Source organism: Botrytis porri (assembly GCF_014898465.1).
Source record: "Botrytis porri strain MUCL 3234 chromosome Unknown BPOR_006, whole genome shotgun sequence".
In the NCBI taxonomy this organism is placed as follows: Eukaryota; Fungi; Ascomycota; class Leotiomycetes; order Helotiales; family Sclerotiniaceae; genus Botrytis; species Botrytis porri.
The window spans coordinates 2,593,910-2,612,375 of NW_024066080.1; the positions used below are offsets into that span (position 1 = coordinate 2,593,910).

Here is an 18,466-nt window from a genome sequence, read left to right on the forward strand (position 1 = left end):
CAAGCTAAAGTATAATGTTGCGAGAGTTGAGCCAGAGAAGACTCTTTACAACGAAGTTTAAGGTATTCAGAAGTCCCTGAGAGAGGATGCGATGACTAAAGTGGTGAAGTATACTGGGCATAAACTCTGACGGGGGAGTTGGCTGGGGATAAACTGATGACATGGAGATGAGAGGGAGAATGAGGAAAGCAGGAAGAATCACGGAGATACTGACGACGATGGAAGTGATTAATGAGTTGCTCAATATTATCTTCTCAGCGAGCTCAGTGCATTCAATATTCTAGATTGCAGTTCAAAGAGAAGATACACTGAACTCAATTCAAATATCTAGCTCCTTTCAACCATCCAATCTTCTCAAACACTCTAGATACCCGATCAAAACACCCCACCCAATCCCAATTTCCAAACAACGAAAGTTCCCAAATTACACTTTAACTTCAAAACTCAGCTCAACACATCCGGACCGTAAACATATCATATGCGCCATTACATCACATACTCTCGCCCTTCTTTCTTTCTTTCTTTCCTTCTTTTTGTCTTTAGACGAGGGGAAGAGATACCATAAATACCCCCCTCCCTCTCTCCCTCTCTATAAATCAAAAAAAAAATCCTGGAATCTAGAGTCAAGATATCAGAATAAAAGGTACGTCAGTGCACAGACAAAACAACCAAAGATTACTCCTCGAAAATTCAAATTCAGATATAAAAAGTACCCACCTAGATCTAAGGTCCAAAGTCCAAGATTCAAGACAACTCGTTAAACACCAGGAGCACAAGCGACGCAAGCGATAATAAAGAGATATCTGGGATGAGAAAAAGATAAGAATGAGATGAATATACATATACACACAAGGAAGAATATCGGGGTCGGGATGGATGCAGGAACCTTCGCTGGATTAGGAGAAGAAGAAGAAGAAGATCGTTACATGGAAAGGAAGATACTACCTACCCACCTACTTACCTTGGACATTTGAAAAGAGTGGTGAAGAGATATAGGTGTTAGGGTATATCACAAGTCTCTCCCGCCCCTTTCATCTCCCCAAGAGACGATCTAGGATACGTATCAACCCTGCATTTCCGTCACTTTATCAGAATCTATTGAAATCATCAAGAAGTAGATCCGAAACCTCTGAGACCTGACGCAACATTTCTATCTTTTTATGTATGCCCCCCCCCCTTTTCCCTCCACGCTTCTCACCCGAAACCCTAACTACACACATCTACAACCGCAAATCCATCGGCTCGATTCTATAGAATCTCCTATCATTATCATATGATATCACCTCATCCTATTCCGAGACCCTACATCATTCCCCCGATTCCCCAGATGGGAGTCTTGTACCTCGATCACCTTACATCTTATAAGGCTCGAGGTAATTTAGATACATTGCCGGATAGATACGTATCCCTCATTATCTCAGTCACACTAAATGTCACAATACACCGTGTAAACTAATTCATCAAGGTCAAGTCACAGTTCAGTTGTTTATGGAATGGTAGGATTTTGAAGGGTTGTTAGATTGCCGGATTAAGTAGAGGTCTGCCAAATACAGACATGTATACTGTACTGCGATTGTTTATCTAACGCGCCGGCGTCTAACCACTTAAGTGTGCCAGAACGATATGAACCAAAGCCCTTCCTTGCGCGGTCTTCCTTCCTTCTCGTGCACTATCATGTGGCGAATATACCAATGCATACGAATCCATCTCCGGAGATGTGCAATAAAGATATATAAGGGGTGGCGAATAGATTTGGTACGTACTCTCATCCCATCTCCTCGTAGACGAACCCCTTTCCAACCATCATCCATGATGGAGAAATCTAGATGCAACTTATTTACCCGCTTAAATGTGTATACTATAGTAGACGGTCATTATGATCAACACCATCGATGTCCCGAAAGCTCCGACGATGCTAAGTGCGAAAGCGAGCACAATTGCAAAGCTCCACCATCAAGGGGTGGCGGCATTGAATGTTTGCTCGCATATCTGAAGTTACATTCAGGGTCGAATTTGATGTAGTCTTAACCAATAGTGTGTCCATACAGTGCCTTACTTGCTATGTATGCATTTCAACAGAAGAGCTTTCTCCCAACATCAACACCAAAGGGTACGGCGGTAACGAAGCTACTATTTTCCAATATTCTTCGAAACAACAGCGGTCAAGCAAATCGACGAAATGCTCAAGGGTGTTGACTCGCGAGTCGCGAGTCGCGAGTCACCTTTGTCCTCGTCATGGACCCCATTGTATTCTCACGATGACAAGAAACGTCGCAGCGCACACTCGTGCAAAAGGTATTTTCCTAATTCCTGAATGTGACCTCGTACTTTGCATATGTGGAGCCGATATGTTTTCTTTTTGCTGTCTCTTATTGTCATCTGATGAGCAACCGAGGAAAGTTGCAAGCGAGTAAGTAGTTATGTCTGCATTCAGAGAGTAGGGAATACCGCAAAACAAGGGTTCAAATTTCAATGCGAACAATCAAGCGAGCAATGGGTACGTATGTATGTATGTATGACTCGCCCCCTCTCAAGCATCGATGCAAAAAATCATTTACCCGAGCCCAACATTTGATCCTCTTCCGACTGAAAGAAGGCCGTTTCCAATAAAAACATTTCGCCAATATTATGATTCGAGAATCAGGGGGGAGATAGCGAAAGAATTGGCTCCCGCTCCACTTGTATGGATCTCTGCAGTTCCGTATGGAATCTGGATGCAGGAATGCCCAACATGTAAGGATTCCTGACTCGTGCTTTTATGCCGACGATCACATGTTTATCCCTGGAAGATCTTGCATATTCAGTATTTTTCCACATTCACAAACACAACGCATTTGCGACAGAAATTGGTCCCTCGCACTTCCTTTTCCTTCTGCCCATCCCTGTCTCAGCATCACCATGAAGGGTCTTTTGATGAGACAGGAAGTGTCATAAGGAGCTGATGTGGTAAGAAGTGGAAATCACTTTAAACCACAATATCAAAATTCAAGTTCGATGCAATTCCAAAACCTGAAACAGCTTAATTCGTAGGCCTCTTGACCCAATGCAAATGGAAACTGTCATCTCGGCCTTCCCGCCTAAATCCTAATCTAGTCTTCGAATTAGTGAAAGTCTATGGCACGTGCATACCCCGTGTTTCAATCTCTTTCAATAATTTAAGGGTATTGAGCTGAACTATGTGTTGTTCGATGCATAGGCATTTGCGGATTGTTGGTGACGACTAGTGAATCCATGGAGGAGCTCAGACCTGCCCTTTAGATCAGACCGAATAGCAGATGCACATCGATTTTGAATTGATGCCAAAACGTAAGGTTATTCGTACATCCAGGCTGATGACGTTGGTTTTCCAAAAGTCATTGTGATTCATCTTGCAGTCCTGGGTCATCGGGAAGAAGATCGATCAGTCGAAGACGTCTACGTGTGGGCAAACTATTGCCCCGTAGCTATACATATGAGATTGCATGTTGCGAAGGCTAGTATCTGCACAAGAGACTCTATTTGGTTCAGTTTGGGAAAGATGGACAAGTTCAGAATTGCCATTTTTCAAAATATCCATCTGCATTCATTTCGGAACCGGCTGCCAGACCCTGCTTTTCGTAGTGCTTAAATCTGCGTCTCTTTTGGCCTCTACAACTAACATTGCCGCGAGCGGGAATGATGCAGATCTCATAGTGCGAGGACTAGAACTTCTGCCAAGGACTGGACGGAGATGGGTCCGTTCGGTAGATCTATAATACTCTCTTGTCGTAAGTTGCAGAATAGGACCACTCCACTATTTACTCGAAATAGTCTGGTCCCCTTTAAGAAAGCGAGGAAGACGCCAAGGATTGTTTGCAGTGCACGGTCGGTGTTCGTACTTTTGCGTGAGGAATAAATTGAATTCATGTATGTAGTAGCATGGGGTAATGGTTAGGCGTCGTCTAATCACTTGATGAGGTGTGCATGAAGTAATGCAATATTGGACTTTTTGCACAGATTATCTTTGTGTAACCCATGTTGGTGGCTGGTTATCCAACTGGGATAACAATCAAGTTTGAAGCAATCAGAGAACGTTGAGCGTAAAGAATAGAGTGGAAGAAGCGACCCATAACAGGATTGGGAAGGAGGTCCACACAGATAGAAAACCGATAGGAGGGAGATTTTACAAAAAGTATACACTCCTTTTAGTTCTGTGCCGCGTCTGATACTGCATGGTCAATACAACGAATGAGGGGTCCAGTTTGAGTCTTTGAGAGAAACGGAGTGGGGGAAGATACGGGAGCTATTCGATTAAAGCCTTGATCATACAAGACCTAGACTCGACTTGAATTAGAGTCTTCGGCGGTGATGTGATGATTGGAGGCGATTAGAGGGGAGTTGGCTCTATAGTTCCTGACTAAAAACACTGGTGAATTGAGCGAGATATGTTACGCAGTTCCGCTTCAGCATGGGTGGGTAAATTGTGTGAATCTATGTTGCATTTTTAATATGTAGAAAATTGACTGGTGGTTCCAAAATACACCCCCTTCATTGACGATTGCCGTTGCCTAGAGTTGGGGTGACTCGTGAGAATCAAGTATCGAGTAGATATTGGCGATGGGGGAATGACAGGTAGTGTTGCCGGCTAGCACGCCAATATAGACGTATCGCATTGTACTGTCAACAAACAACCTCGGAAGGTTTTGCAAAAACAGTTTGAGGGACTTGAACCGACGAGGAATCATGTTGAATCATCACGGGTGGCTTAATCCCATTGAAGCACTTTGCATGATTGTTGAGCGTGTCGAGTCTCGACCTCGCATGACTAGCTAAAAGAAAATCCTATATAGATGTAATCTTCGGATGAGAGTCTACATCTGGATGACCATGTACGAAAGAAGAAGGGAATGGAATGATTTCATTTGATTTGATTCTCAAATCATCCCACTGTGTTAGTCATCATGAGAAAACATAAACCTTGTCGTACCCGTATTAACAAATCCACCTGGTCCCGCACTCAGCGGACTGAAGGGAGGGATTGGACTGAGTCTGGAAAGCGGCAGCTACGACATGACAGGGGAAACTATTCGAGTCCTCTCTTGTATGCAAGACGATGTACAGGGTAGCATCGACACTAAACCTTGTGATGCCGTATACCTTGCTCCTTACTTTGCCACTCAAACATGAATCGAGTCAAGAGCTAAACTTTAATTACGAGCGTGTACGAAGAAAGGAAAGTCACATACTCACGGGCTCACAGACGGGCTGGAGGCGGGTTATCTCCAGTTCCATATTGGCGACTCCAGAATTCAGATGGATGAATATATGTAGTGTGTGCCGAGTAGATAGATGCATGTGAGTAAGTGTGTATGTATGTATGTATGTATGTATGTATGTATGTATGTATGTATGTTTGTATGTTTGTATGTATGTGCATTGTGCACACTGCACCATCTATACAATCTATACAATCTTTCTACTCTGTACATCCACACTTTTCCTTCCATGTTCGATGAGTAATATATAACAATCGAGAGCATGTACTTTGAAGCAAGCAAGTTTGATGATCTCGTGCAGTTCTGGACAACGCTATGGCTTTCTCTTCCTAGGTTAACCTCCATGGAGATGTTTTTGGATATCGAAGTGTTTTGATTGGCAAGTGAAGTTACAATCATGTAACACAAACTGAGATAGGGATTTGTATGAAATATAGGGAGAAGATTTCCCGGTCGTTTTACGTACTGTATCATCATTTTCGCCGAAGAAAAGATTGGTTACATGGGGCAAAGAACTTGGTCAGATCTCTGATCAATCAAGTCCGGTCAATGTTTAATATTTAATGTTTAATGTTCAATATCAAACCAATTCAGGCATTGAGACAACTTGGGAGAAGCATGGCATGGTATTGGCACAAAGCGTAGACTTGTCTTGAGTCTTGACACCGAGCTCCCCCCCTCCTCGGCCTACATGTGGGGATTGAGCAGACTGAACACTGAACTCATGCGTTTTCAATTCCAAATTCTGGATCCATTTGCTCCATCCTTCGTCAAAAACAAGAATCAAGATTTGGGGGCGAAACGATTGGGTCATATGCTTTTCGTGATCCCCCATACAGTACTTGTAGTCCGAGAAATGGAGATTGTATGTTTGTGCGTGCTTCAAGCCCTCCAGGGATTCTTGTGATGCTCATATCAATTTGTTTCGTCAACAGATACGAGGATCTCAAAGGGGACAGCAAATTAGATGTAAAAGATGTGTGAGAGTGGATTTCCGTGTTGCACATACCTGCTTGAAATAACAGCAGTAGAAAAGCTAATCATAGAGGGACTCCTTTTATCCAAACATGCAGTGAAAATTGAAGAAATATGATGTATCCCATTTTCAAAATTCATCCCAGTCTTGGGGGCGTTAGGTGTCTCTTATTGTCGTTGTTGCTGCTGCTGTTGTTGTGGTATGATCAAGTTATTCAAGAGACTCCATTAACAATTTGATATCTATTAAGTTTGATGCTAATTGTTCTAATATCAAACCAAGTTGCTACTAGATCGCCCCTAAATGGCGATCCATCTAGTCTCATGTTCCCCTGGTTCTTTGGATAAAATAGGCGTCGCCCTTGAGAAATGATGCTTTTCCCATAGTTCCCATAATCCCATTTTTATCTCTGACTAAGTCGCTTCCACCACTCACAGACGCGGAGAGTAGATTATCAAACCAAAGGCCTGCTAATGGATTCCCATGACCGTTATGTCGGGAGCTGCTACTGCGGGTGAACGATTTTAGTTAACACAAAGCCACGACTTAAGTGCACAACACTATGATTTCAGTACCATAAAAATGCTTATCTGAGAACTAAGATCTGGAATATCTCCAGGTTCAATCTGGACGACATGTCTTCAAAATAACCTCAATGTCATGTACATCTTCTGCTCGAAACTTGATGACCTCTTCAACTCAGTCCCGGACGTTAGCAATGACTAGGAATTCCCCTCGCACCACTCATTACTCTCCCACTTTTAAGTACTGCGCCCTTTCAGCCACACACATCTCATCGAGTGAGGAAAGCTGCAGGCGCAGAACCGCATATCGCATATTCTATCCTAACGAACCCTTGCGCAAGTAACGGCAGATGTGAGATAGGTGTTGCTTTGCATCTGTAACTTTGTGAAATTGTGACCCGGTGGTAATCAATGCCCGCTCTTCCGAGAAATACTTTCAACGATGGATGGATGTGCAAGCTGTTTCTCCCCTTTTGGTCCAATGTCGCGAGTATACGAAGTAGAGTACCACAAGATAGTGGAACCGAAGGGTAAAGATATTTCTCGTTTGCGATCACTTGTTGCCTTTCGAAATCGAAGGATTTCAATACTCATCCTTGATAATCCACGCTGCGCACTCCGTCTCTGGATCCTGTCGGCGGAAGCCACGGACATTTTATTCAATTGTTTGGCTGGGCACGTCCGAGTTGATCATCTTAGAAGACGAATTATGGGACAAGAGTGGAGATGAAAAATCAGAAAGAGGGGAAGAGAGCGGAATAGCAGGGAAATGTGCAGACAAAGAGCTTGAAAGTGGGCAAATCCCCCCCTGGTGCCATGTATATTTGTTGGTCAGCTGAGAAAGATGAAAAAAGTGATATGGAGTGACATTATATTGCAACGTTCGCAAAACCGTAATCCGCAGTGATTTCTCTTCACAGCATTTTAAATCCGATGATAACTTCAATCTCGGCAAGCTGAAGTGGTCATCCCAAATCAGGATCAGAATGCAAAGTGATTCATCGTTAACTCACCCGCGTCAACCAATGAAACACGCCATTAATTTGTGAAGACTCAAGAGAAGGAGGACAAACAGTTCTTCCGACGAATCCCAAAAATTCCCGAAATATCTGATATGACAGAAAACGAGCACGAATCATGGATAAAGCAATGAATGCAGCCAACATAGACAATAGCCAGCGGCGGTAAGAAGAGAGTAATTGTCGATATCTGTCAAATTATGAAGCTTGCCACCACTCAACTCCTGCACGTTGGTTACGTAGACAAACGAAACCGAACACAATCACATATCACATGCCAATTGGGGGTGGAGAGGAAAGGAAGGTTCGGTTCGTTTCATTTCGTTTCAGTGCAGCGACATCCTTCAACGAGTGAAGGCTATGTGGTACCCAGATGATCATCAAATCCACAATCAAGTATGGATTATACATCAATCTTTTAAAATTTCTTACAATTGAGTTGGATGACAACTCATCCACAAACCCGAACGCCACCCCCCCCCTTCATTGTATTGTCCAAACGAAAGACGAAACGAGAAACAAAAAATTGATAGTGAGGCCATTCTGGTGGCAAGAGAACTTGAGAATTATACATATCGAATGCGACTGTATATCAGATATATCTTGCCTTTTTAACCATTCCTAGATGATTCCAATCGATCATGTACAGTAAGTATCAGCGACTCTCACCACCTGCATGTAGGCACTGTTCGTAAACTTTCTCACTTGCCATCATCCCATTATCGCGTCGTCACAGCATGCTCAATCAATCGTACATGATCAAATTTTAGAAATGGCTACAATTCTCTCGTTTGAGACCTATAGCGTATGATCCTATTCCATACTTCCTTCACCTCAAGGCTTAGCTTGCCAATATTGGCAACTTGAAAGCTACGGAGTATTCATTCAAAAGATTCCCCCTCCTTCCTTCGATAAACACGGACCCCCTGGTTGAGCTTTGAGCGAGTGGTTAAAATGAACATGTCACCGACTGACGTCCATGAGTTTTTGATCCTAGTCTCTTCCTAGTTCATATCTCCCGTGAAATCTGGCCGACCGCTGGCTACCCTGATTGACAAGTATGATTCGTTCTATTCGTTACATTTCCATCCTTGGCACACATCCCATCCTATTTGCTGACGCTAAGAGCACGCATGTTCAGGGTTGACACGCATCTTTCAGCCCAGGCCTTCCAAAATATTCTCACTAGAACACCAATTTCCTTCTAAGCATTCGTGCGAGTAATCTTTTTGACCGACTCGAAGTAGATCAAACATCAGCTAACTCTTTCCCTCTTACTCTAGACCCTTAATTACCTCCCTAGTCCCCCTTCTTCCTAGTTTTTCCATTCGCATATACCGAGAGACACTAACTCGGGGGCAGCCGACAGTGAAGTAAAAAATTGTTGAACACAAACCAGGGCCATTACGCCGCACGCACGTCAGTAGTCTCCCACCCACTCCATTCTCTCCATCCATGGATTGATTAGCAAGCACTACTGTACTTTATTGCTTGAGCCCTGTCATCACGATAGACGAATTTATCAAACTAACTAAAGCATCTACTAGACTTGGATTAGAGTAGCAGGATTTGTTAATAGTTGAAACGAAGCGCGCGATTGTCGTTTGGTAGAAACAAACGCCTAATCCAAGTAAGTATTGGATTTAGCTCTGGCATTATTGCTTAGACTAATCCCCCCCTCCCCAGAGAACCCCAAATCATAGTCGCTTCCCACACGTCTAGGTCGCCTACACAAGCGTTATTCAACCCTCCCCTCCGCCAACGCTACCGCCACACCATCGGCTTACGCAGTACCGCATCTATACTAAATCTTCGAGACTGATAACATCGAATTCATCTATTCCCAAATCAACGTATGTTATACCGAAGCTTTCTATCGAACTGTCAATTGACATCACGTGTATAAGTATTAATTTTAGGACGACTTACTTATCATTCCCGTCAACGCGTCGCTTTGTGTAGGGGCTTGCCAAGGAATTCATCCGAGGCTTTGATATTCCTCTCTGCGCTAGTCAGTGTAAGTTAGCTTCCATCATTAGACAATATTCCCATGGAATATCAACAATGACATCGATATCAATCAATATCAAAGACTTTTTGAAGCTTTGAGACTTCAAATTTCTGTGTCAGGAGAAGATTATTGATCTCGTTCGTAAAGAGTGCATTTGCGCCTTATGCGCATCTGCTTCATCCAATTTTAATTGATTCATACTGACAGATATAAGTTGTCCAACATTAATCATTTTTTGCGGGCCCAACAGACGGGATTTATCCAGTCTTCACCTCCCTCTGCTACCAAGAAACCAATATACCTTACAACAAATCTACCAAAGCATTGTGAATAGACACAGTTTCAATCTTTTATTTACGAAGATACAAATTAGAAGTCTGCGACGACACGGAACTTCCATCGCACTTCTATCCCTCGACTCACTTCCGAGAATTGTTTATTGACACAAAAGAGGGCACGACGCGTCGTGGGTAGTTTCTGCCATTTGCTAGCCCAGACATTCAGGAGATATCAACTAGATAAAATAACCGTAATCGTACGAATTTCTTCAGATCACCCAACTAACCACCCACACCAAGATCCTTCTGGGTATTTGTGGTCGGGCATACGCTATAGCTTCCCTCGATACCATACCAATCACGGCCCGAACGCATACCCTACAAACGGCAGTATCAACAGAAACGATTCTCCATTTGGAAGAGCTACAGTACAAGTCTCCTGTCATTACTTGTCCTATATCCACCACTTTGGAGACAAGATCGGACGGACAGAACCATTGCACGACACGCCAAAATAGTAATAAAAGGGGTATCAAGTCGAAGGAGATCAATCACATCCGTTAATTCAGCCTAAGGGCGGGCACTTTCCAAGTACATCATCGTTCCTTCAGTAAATTGCAAAAGAAAAAAAAAGAAAAAGACCCCAAAAAAAAGGGATTGTCTGCATTGCCCAGCAGACACTCAGAATCTTCCCCAAGACATTGAGACGTGACGGCAGTTCTGATTACCTCCGCAGACATCCGTGAGATTCCGAATTCCAATCCAATCCCGTCCAATCCAATCCAATCCAATCCCGTCCAATCCAATCCAATCCAGTCCAATCCAAGCATCGTCATAAGTATTTGTAATACTGCGAGTTCGACTTTCCCCTCTCAACCAAACGGCAAAAAGCGTTCTGGACTTTCCTCAGCATCATCACATCGACAGATTGAAACGCGCCCCCTACTCCACTGTGACTGGGATAACATTGTGAAGAGAAGTGGGTTTTGTTTGTGAACAGACCCAGATTCTCGCTCAGTAGAAGTCATCGAAATTAAGGTTTAGCCACTCTCAATCATAGGAATTAAACATTTATTGCCGTGACGAGACATCACATCTTCACATCTTCACATCGTGTCATCGTTACATAGACACTTTCACTTTCGCAACTTCGCCCGGAATTCTTTGGCATTGAGAATAAGGATTGCAAAGAGATCTACAAAGCTCTCTCGTCCAAGACTTCTTAAACTCGATACTAAAGGTAATTTGGACGCACGTCGACGGTATCCTCGCGATTATCAGCTGATAGAGGCTTTCTCATCCAGGCATAGCGCATACACGATTCAGTCCCAGCGATTTCCCAGTTTGCCAGGTTGGCCATCCATTGCGAAACGGGCGTGCAACGATTCTTACCACCATTATTGCCGGACTCCCACTGCCAGACCATCACACTCAACGGCGTATCCTACCTAGGGCTTACGGTCGATTCCCAAGAACGATCGTTTTGTTCAGTCGATAGAGTTTGGTGTCAACTTCACTAGCAGATACAACTAACATATGCCCAATTCACGCATTGCCAATAAGTCACCAGTATCTACGGCGGCCACGAACAAAGTGGTCTAGCTCCTTCACTCTTCCGTCTCCCCCAACGCAACATCTTGGACACTCATCCCTCATCCGCAAGCCAAGGAATCATCACCGTTGCTTACTCGCTCCTTTATTTGTGGAATCTCGAACAAGCCATTGAGAGCACTCGGTCAATAATACCATATTTTTGTTTTGATTTAATTTTTTCTTTGACCTGAAAGAAGAAAGAAAGAAAGAAAGTTTTTCGAGCCCCACATCCACCATCCCAAACCAAGCATACCAAGAACCCATTTTCTTTCCCATTGCCAATTGCTCACAATACCATCTGTAACTGAACAATTCTGATCCAGCAAGCCTTTTGGAACTAAATTGAATTGGATCTAACGAATTTATTCCCTACCCGAGTCAAGCGGGATAACGTATAGGAGAAGATTGAAATTCCCACTTGCAGTCTGCGTGGGTTCTAGATAGATACGCACAAACTACGACCACACTCTCACGATACATAGGACACTAGGACACTAGGACACTACGATACTTGCGATACTTGCGATACTTACGATACTTACGACACTACTACGACAACACTACGCACGCGCTATCTACGACGCCACTACAATAAAGCGAAACTCTAAAAAGCACAGACGCAAGACACCGAAGCAGAAGAAGCCGAGTTACCATAACCGCAGGCACGCATTCATTCAATCAATCAATCAATCAATCAATCATTCATTCATTCCATTCCATCTAGTGACACCCAAGATTTCACTAAAGCCGAATCACATCTCCAAGCGAAAAGTGGATACCAAAACAATACCATCAATCAACCTTGGAAGAAGACCTAGTACAGTCAGTCAGTCAGTCAGTCAGTCAGTGTACTCGGAAATCGGTAATAAAAGATTGGCCACTTTCCCGCTTTTATCAATTTTGCGGGTGAAGAATTGATTTGCTTGATTTGATTCGTTCAATTCGTTCAATTCAATCTTTTCATTTTTTTTTAATTCGCTATTGTGGAGACAGATTGGAAATTCATTTTCATAATTTAAAGAGGAAAGAGAAAGAGAATCAATTCATTAATTAATTGACGATCATTGCTCTGATCATTCCGAGGCACTTTCATCATTACGGAGCATCGGTACTACTGACCAAGGTTGTATCAGTCAATTCACCCATCAGTCAATCCATCAACCCCATCCACCCATCCATCCATCCATCCATCAGTCACGCAGTACCGGTATCAGCCAGCATCAGCCACTCTTACCTTTTACCTTCACTCTTCACTCTTGCCTACCCAGGCCAGGTACGGTACTCCACAAAACAACTGATCTTTTTTTTCTCATCTTTGATTTTTTTCTTCTCTTCTCTTTCTTTGATTATTAATAAGAAGAGTGAAGAATTCCCCCAGAAGATTTTAACCTTTTTAACCTTTTTTACCTTTTTGACCTTTTTGACTCTTTTTTACTCTTTTTACCTCTTTGATCATTGAAGAAGCCACCCACACCACCTTCAATCCATCCATCATCCACCACTAAATCAATTCACCATCAATTCAATTCATCAATTCACCTACTCCTACTCCTACCACACTACCACACTACCACAACACTACCACACTACCACACTACTACTCCCATTACCACTCACTACCAACTACCCATTCACATTCACACTCACACTACCACTCACACTTACCTTGAATTGGCAATCCAAATAATCAATCCAACCACATTCATCCATTGATTTTACACGCCCTACTCTACTGCCTCGTTACAGACACCTCTACCTCTCTAGTTCCAATTCCCATCATCCTCTCCAAAGGCTTAAAAGGGTTACTGTAATTGTTTTTTTAATTACACAACACGCTACACTAGTGTCAACCTTTTTTTTGACATCTTTAGATCATCATCGTCAAATAATTCCAATCCACCACGAACCTTTGGAACTTGAGTCGAACTTGACTCGAACTTGACTCGGTTTCCCAAGACACCGGTCTTCGGAAACTTTTTGGCCAACTCCAGTCTCTAGTCCTCGAGTCTTGTCCCTTCTGGGAACACTCCACACACTACCTTCTCTTTGCCAAACTCGATCATCAGAGTTTCGATCTTCAACTCGTTACTAAACTTTAAATCCCATAAAGACCCATATTCCATCTCAGTCCCAGCATCATAAGTTGTCTCCTCCTCAAAGTTAGCGTCCTGGGGATTTCGACCAATCAATCGTCCTGTCCATCAACTCTCATCACTCGGGATTTCTACTTAAAGGGCATCGTCTCCCAAGTTCTATAAATAAACCAACACCTCACTCTTTCTTACTTTCGACGGACTCTCATAAGTTTCTACTTGAAGTATACACTAGGCAACGTCAAGTCTATACTTGAAGAATCTTTCCAAGTGTGATATGTCCCTGGCCTCCACACAGCATCCCTTCAATAATACTTTACCTTCAACATCCACCAACGACACTGAGAGTAAGAATCCCCCTGACGAGACAGAAGCAAACATAAGTACGATTATTGGGGCATATACAAACGGTCAGAAACACACCTCTATGGAACGAGGGTCTACCGCATACACGCAGTCAGGTTTGCAAACGCCCTATCCACACGCCTTCACAGACGCTCAATCTGAAGAACCCCCTGCAGATAATACATCTGCTGCGCAGTATCCACCACAACATCAAGACGTTCGTTCGAACCAATACTCAACCGCAGCTACTCCAACTTCCGAGTACGGTGCTGCTTATCCCCCATCGTCGGCGCGTTCAGCCAACTTTGATCATTTACACAGAGCACATTATTCGAGCAATAATAGCAATAGCAGTGGAGGAATGGCTCAACCAACAAGTCCGTCAATACCTTTGCAAGATGGCCGTTCAACCCATCAAACTTCGCAAATCAAATCTGACCAGGATGTTCCTATAGATCCATCAATTGCTGCCTCCAGCCCAACTTACCCTCCCTACAACCCACAACACGCCACATACTCGGCACAAGAACAGATGCATCACCCATATCCGCCCACACATTCCGGCGGCTCGATGTACTCGCAACCAAGACCCAATTGGCACGGTTATGCCGACCCCTCTGCACCCAATCCTAATGTCGCAAACCACCCCAACCACCCAAATGTCGCGAATCATCCATCCGGAATGGTACCTGCTCCTTACACTTCTGCCAGTCCTCAAGCTCAGTCGCTCCCAGCTTCAGCTGGACGACCAAGTCAAGTAAGTCCCATTTTCGTGTCCAGTTCACGGTGCGCGCATTCTCTGCGGTAGATCCGAAGCGCGCGTCGCAATTGTTTTGATGTGCAGAACGCGGTGCGAGAATCAACGCGTGATTTTCATCAAGCTCTTTCCTTCATTGTCACTTTTTGCAGAACAACTAAGAATTAACAGGACGCGCGCCTCCCTCAGATTTACTCATTTGTTCCAATCCCCGGATCTAGTCAACAGAAGCGCCCTAGAAGACGATTTGAAGAAATTGAACGTATGTATAAGTGTGGACATCAAGGATGTGAGAAGGCGTATGGTACATTGAACCATCTTAATGCTCACGTAACCATGCAATCCCATGGAAACAAACGAACACCAGAAGGTATGTTGGATTTTTTTTTTCCATGTGATCCTACATTCTTTCAATGGACTGTCGGAAAATTCTTCGAACTTTCCACATGTGCCCTTCAGGGGTTTTGTCATTGTCTTCACGGATAATTCGTTGGGGCCAAGTGCCATTTACGGGTGGTTACAAGAGGCGTTGGACTAGGTCTGACATCGATTGGCGATAACCTTATTCACTAGCATGGGTTAAGAATACGCTGTGAAACATTGGCAAGCTAACGCCTGGTGCGCGCAGAATTCAAAGAAATTCGCAAAGAGTGGAAAGCTCGCAAGAAGGAGGAGGAACAGCAACGCAAGGAGCAAGAGGTTGCTCGTGCCGGTGGTGCTCCTGCTGTTCCCGAAGCCCACCCAGAGGCCGGCTCTGCGGCCTATTCTCGGTCGACTGTTCAACTTCCACCCATTTCTAACCCCATTGGGTACCAGCCTGGTGCACAGGTTCCAAACCAATACCAACAAAGCCAAGCACCAGCTTCTTCCGTTCAACATTTACAAGGCTACGGCAATGCCCAACCAAACATGGATCACTACACCGGGTACCCAGCTTCACCTTACGGGTCTTCAAACCATATGTACAGCCACCAATGTCATTATCCCCTCATTTCTCCCTTTTGATTGACCCGGCGCTAACACTCACTCTAGCTAATCCAGCTCAAACTAAGTATGAGCATTAAGTTGTATCATATGTAACATATCTAGTTTTGCGTTTGAGGTTGTTTGGTTTTGCAAGTTTTCCTTTTCAAAGTTTTTTTTTTAGAAGGACCTTTTCTATTCGGTTCGCTGCCGAACATGATGCAAATATTTGATGATCACGTTCTATGTGGAAAACACGGTACATGGGGTGGTAGATGGTTGTATTCTCTTGCATTTGGTTATGGCTGTTACTACCTCCTTGGGGGATTGAATACACGCCACTTTTTTTTCTCCATTACTTTACACGCGAACGGAACGGGGCTGGGGAGTTGAAATACACGCATGAGGGGTTTGATCCGGGTGTGGCTTTTAGGCTTCATGATGCGTGAAAACAAAAGGTCTTTTTTTTTTGTTGTTTTTTTCAAGTTACAGGCAAAGAAAGGAGATGGGGCATTCAGATTATTCTGCCGGGTTTGAAGGTCTACAACATTATGTTTGCGGGCGATGTTATTCTATTAGTTTCGATGGATAAACCAATAGTCTAATAGCATTTTCGCAAAATTATTTTGTTGTTGAGTCTGCATATTATATTGCATGAGCGTTAGTGGGACAAGCTTAGGGCAAAGGTTCATGTACCACAAAGCGGCCAATGATAAATTACGTTGTTGGGAGTTGTTAGTTAGTACGATAATCAAAGAATCATGTCGATTTCTAAAAACTATGAAGGTGTCTAGATGTAGGAAGGAGTTATTGATTGTTTTGTTCGGGTGTATATATGTGTATGTGTGATGTTGGCGTTGGCGTTGAGTCTGACGTTTGATTATGATTTCCATTGGGTTAGGATGGCGCATGAGGAAGGAAAAAAGAAGGAAAGAGTAGGAGGATTAGGGAATTGCGTTTAGAGCTTATAGTGCTGGTGAGAGGGAGGGAAGAGGTATATTTTACTATGTGATCGATCATATAGGTTGGGTTGTGAGATGATATAGCGACGGGTTAGGTAGTTAGATAGGTGGGTAGGTAGTTGCTACTGGGAATCGAAATGACTTTTGAGATATGTGTGGGTATTTGTATGTATTCCATATTCTATGCTCTGGTATCTGATATCTAATGTTTGGTATCTAATGTTTGGTATTTGGTGTTTGATATCTGGTATCTAGTATCTGGTGTCTGATATCTAGTGTCTAATATTTAGTGTCTAGTATCTAATGTTTAATATCTGGTATTTAATGTCTAATATTTAATGTTTAATGTCTGGTGTTTAGTATCTGGTATTTAGTATCTGGTGTTTAGTGTTTAATGTCTAATGTTTAGTGTTTGATATCTAATATCTAATATCTAATATCTAATATCTAATATCTAATATCTAATATCTAATATCTAATATCTAATATCTAATATCTAATATCTAATATATACCAACAAACTCCAACAACATTCTACAAAATAGCAGATAGGTAATTACTCGGTCACAATGAGATATCCAACGTTCGCTGAGCACTGAGCACTGAATTGAATTGTCAGTCGGGAAGAAGTGCTTGGAACCCGCGAGTTTGAAGCATTGTATAATGGGTGGATGGGTGGATGGGTATATTGGATTGACATGATGTGATGTGATGTGATGTGATATGGTGTGATATGGTGTGATATGTGTTGGGCGTATGGCTGTGAGTAAAGCTATGCTTTGCTGTGGTATTTGGTTTGTATTCTGGGTTTGTTGAGAAAGATTTGAGATTTGAGATTTGATTAAGGGCTGTAGTGATATAGTGATGGGTTGAGGGGGGATTTGATCTCTTCGTCTTCAGATTCGGACTCGAATTTAGATTTCAAGATTATATACTTTCAAGCCTTGTGGTTTGTGTGTAAGTATTAATTACAAGATTCCTCTGCTGAATATCATTCATTTTATATCTATCAAATGGAATCGCTAACCTTGTCGTCGCTGTACTTCATGTGATAGTGATAAGTACACAGAAGAAGTCGCAGCTGTGACGTGAGAATGTATGGAGGTGGGAATGTAAACTGTCCTCTTCAATTTTCAATTTTTGGGAACGGGGGAGGGAGAAGGTTTCAGGAAATGATGGGGATAGGGGATGGATGTACGTCAGTGTGAGTGAGCGGCATGTGTACGTCAGTTGGGAAGATATGTCACCATCGTGAGGAGGTTTTTGATTATGGTATGGTATGGTATGGTATGGTATGATATGATGGTGAGGAAGTTCTTGATGATTATGCTTTGGTGAGCTGAGGATGTAATTCTTGAGTTATGAATCTACGTCAGTCAATCAATAAAACGTGTCATGCTCGTAAGGAATTCCATGATTATGCTTTGTGAAGAATGCAATTCCTGATGAGCAGTATATCATCTTTCCCATGATGGTCTTCTGTCAAACACGGAATCTTGTGCATTTACGTCAAACGAGACAATGCAATATCCATACTCCAACGATCATCCTTTTCCCAGAAAACCATGCCCCCAAACTACCGCAACTCCCGCACTCACATTTGCAATTTGCTCTCTTCACAATCCCGTACAAACTCTCGGCGCATCTCTACCCCCCAATGACGAAACCTATACTTCGTGTACATGACCCTCCTAACTTTCCCCAAACGAAA

The 18,466-nt window shown here is 43.1% G+C and overlaps 3 protein-coding genes across 3 annotated transcripts; 1 reads left to right on the plus strand and 2 right to left on the minus strand.

The window, feature by feature from the left end:
- Positions 1 to 4,638: 4,638 nt before the first annotated feature.
- EAF01_005287 (uncharacterized protein) lies at positions 4,639 to 5,250 on the minus strand (the record flags this gene model as incomplete). Its single annotated transcript, XM_038913542.1, has 2 exons — positions 4,639 to 4,787; positions 5,205 to 5,250. 2 exons carry the CDS (start codon positions 5,248 to 5,250, stop codon positions 4,639 to 4,641), a joined length of 195 nt encoding a protein of 64 aa, XP_038771628.1.
- Positions 5,251 to 7,142: 1,892 nt separating this feature from the next.
- EAF01_005288 (uncharacterized protein) lies at positions 7,143 to 7,861 on the minus strand (the record flags this gene model as incomplete). Its single annotated transcript, XM_038913543.1, has 1 exon — positions 7,143 to 7,861. The coding sequence occupies exon 1, from the start codon at positions 7,386 to 7,388 to the stop codon at positions 7,143 to 7,145; it is 246 nt and encodes an 81-aa protein (XP_038771629.1). The 5' UTR covers positions 7,389 to 7,861.
- A 2,928-nt stretch (positions 7,862 to 10,789) lies between these two features.
- Positions 10,790 to 16,642, plus strand: EAF01_005289 (uncharacterized protein). Its single transcript, XM_038913544.1, has 5 exons — positions 10,790 to 11,282; positions 11,347 to 14,830; positions 15,002 to 15,200; positions 15,459 to 15,806; positions 15,863 to 16,642. The coding sequence occupies exons 2-5, from the start codon at positions 14,006 to 14,008 to the stop codon at positions 15,892 to 15,894; spliced, it is 1,404 nt and encodes a 467-aa protein (XP_038771630.1). The 5' UTR covers positions 10,790 to 11,282; positions 11,347 to 14,005; the 3' UTR covers positions 15,895 to 16,642.
- Positions 16,643 to 18,466: the final 1,824 nt, after the last annotated feature.

Bases quoted from the DNA above. Each gene is read 5' to 3' on its own strand.
- EAF01_005289 (XM_038913544.1), top strand. From the start codon at position 14,006: ATGTCCCTGGCCTCCACACAGCATCCCTTCAATAATACTTTACCTTCA. The intron at 14,831-15,001 runs GTAAGTCCCATT...AAGAATTAACAG, and splicing joins CAGCTGGACGACCAAGTCAA to GACGCGCGCCTCCCTCAGAT. The intron at 15,807-15,862 runs GTCATTATCCCC...CACTCACTCTAG, and splicing joins CCATATGTACAGCCACCAAT to CTAATCCAGCTCAAACTAAG.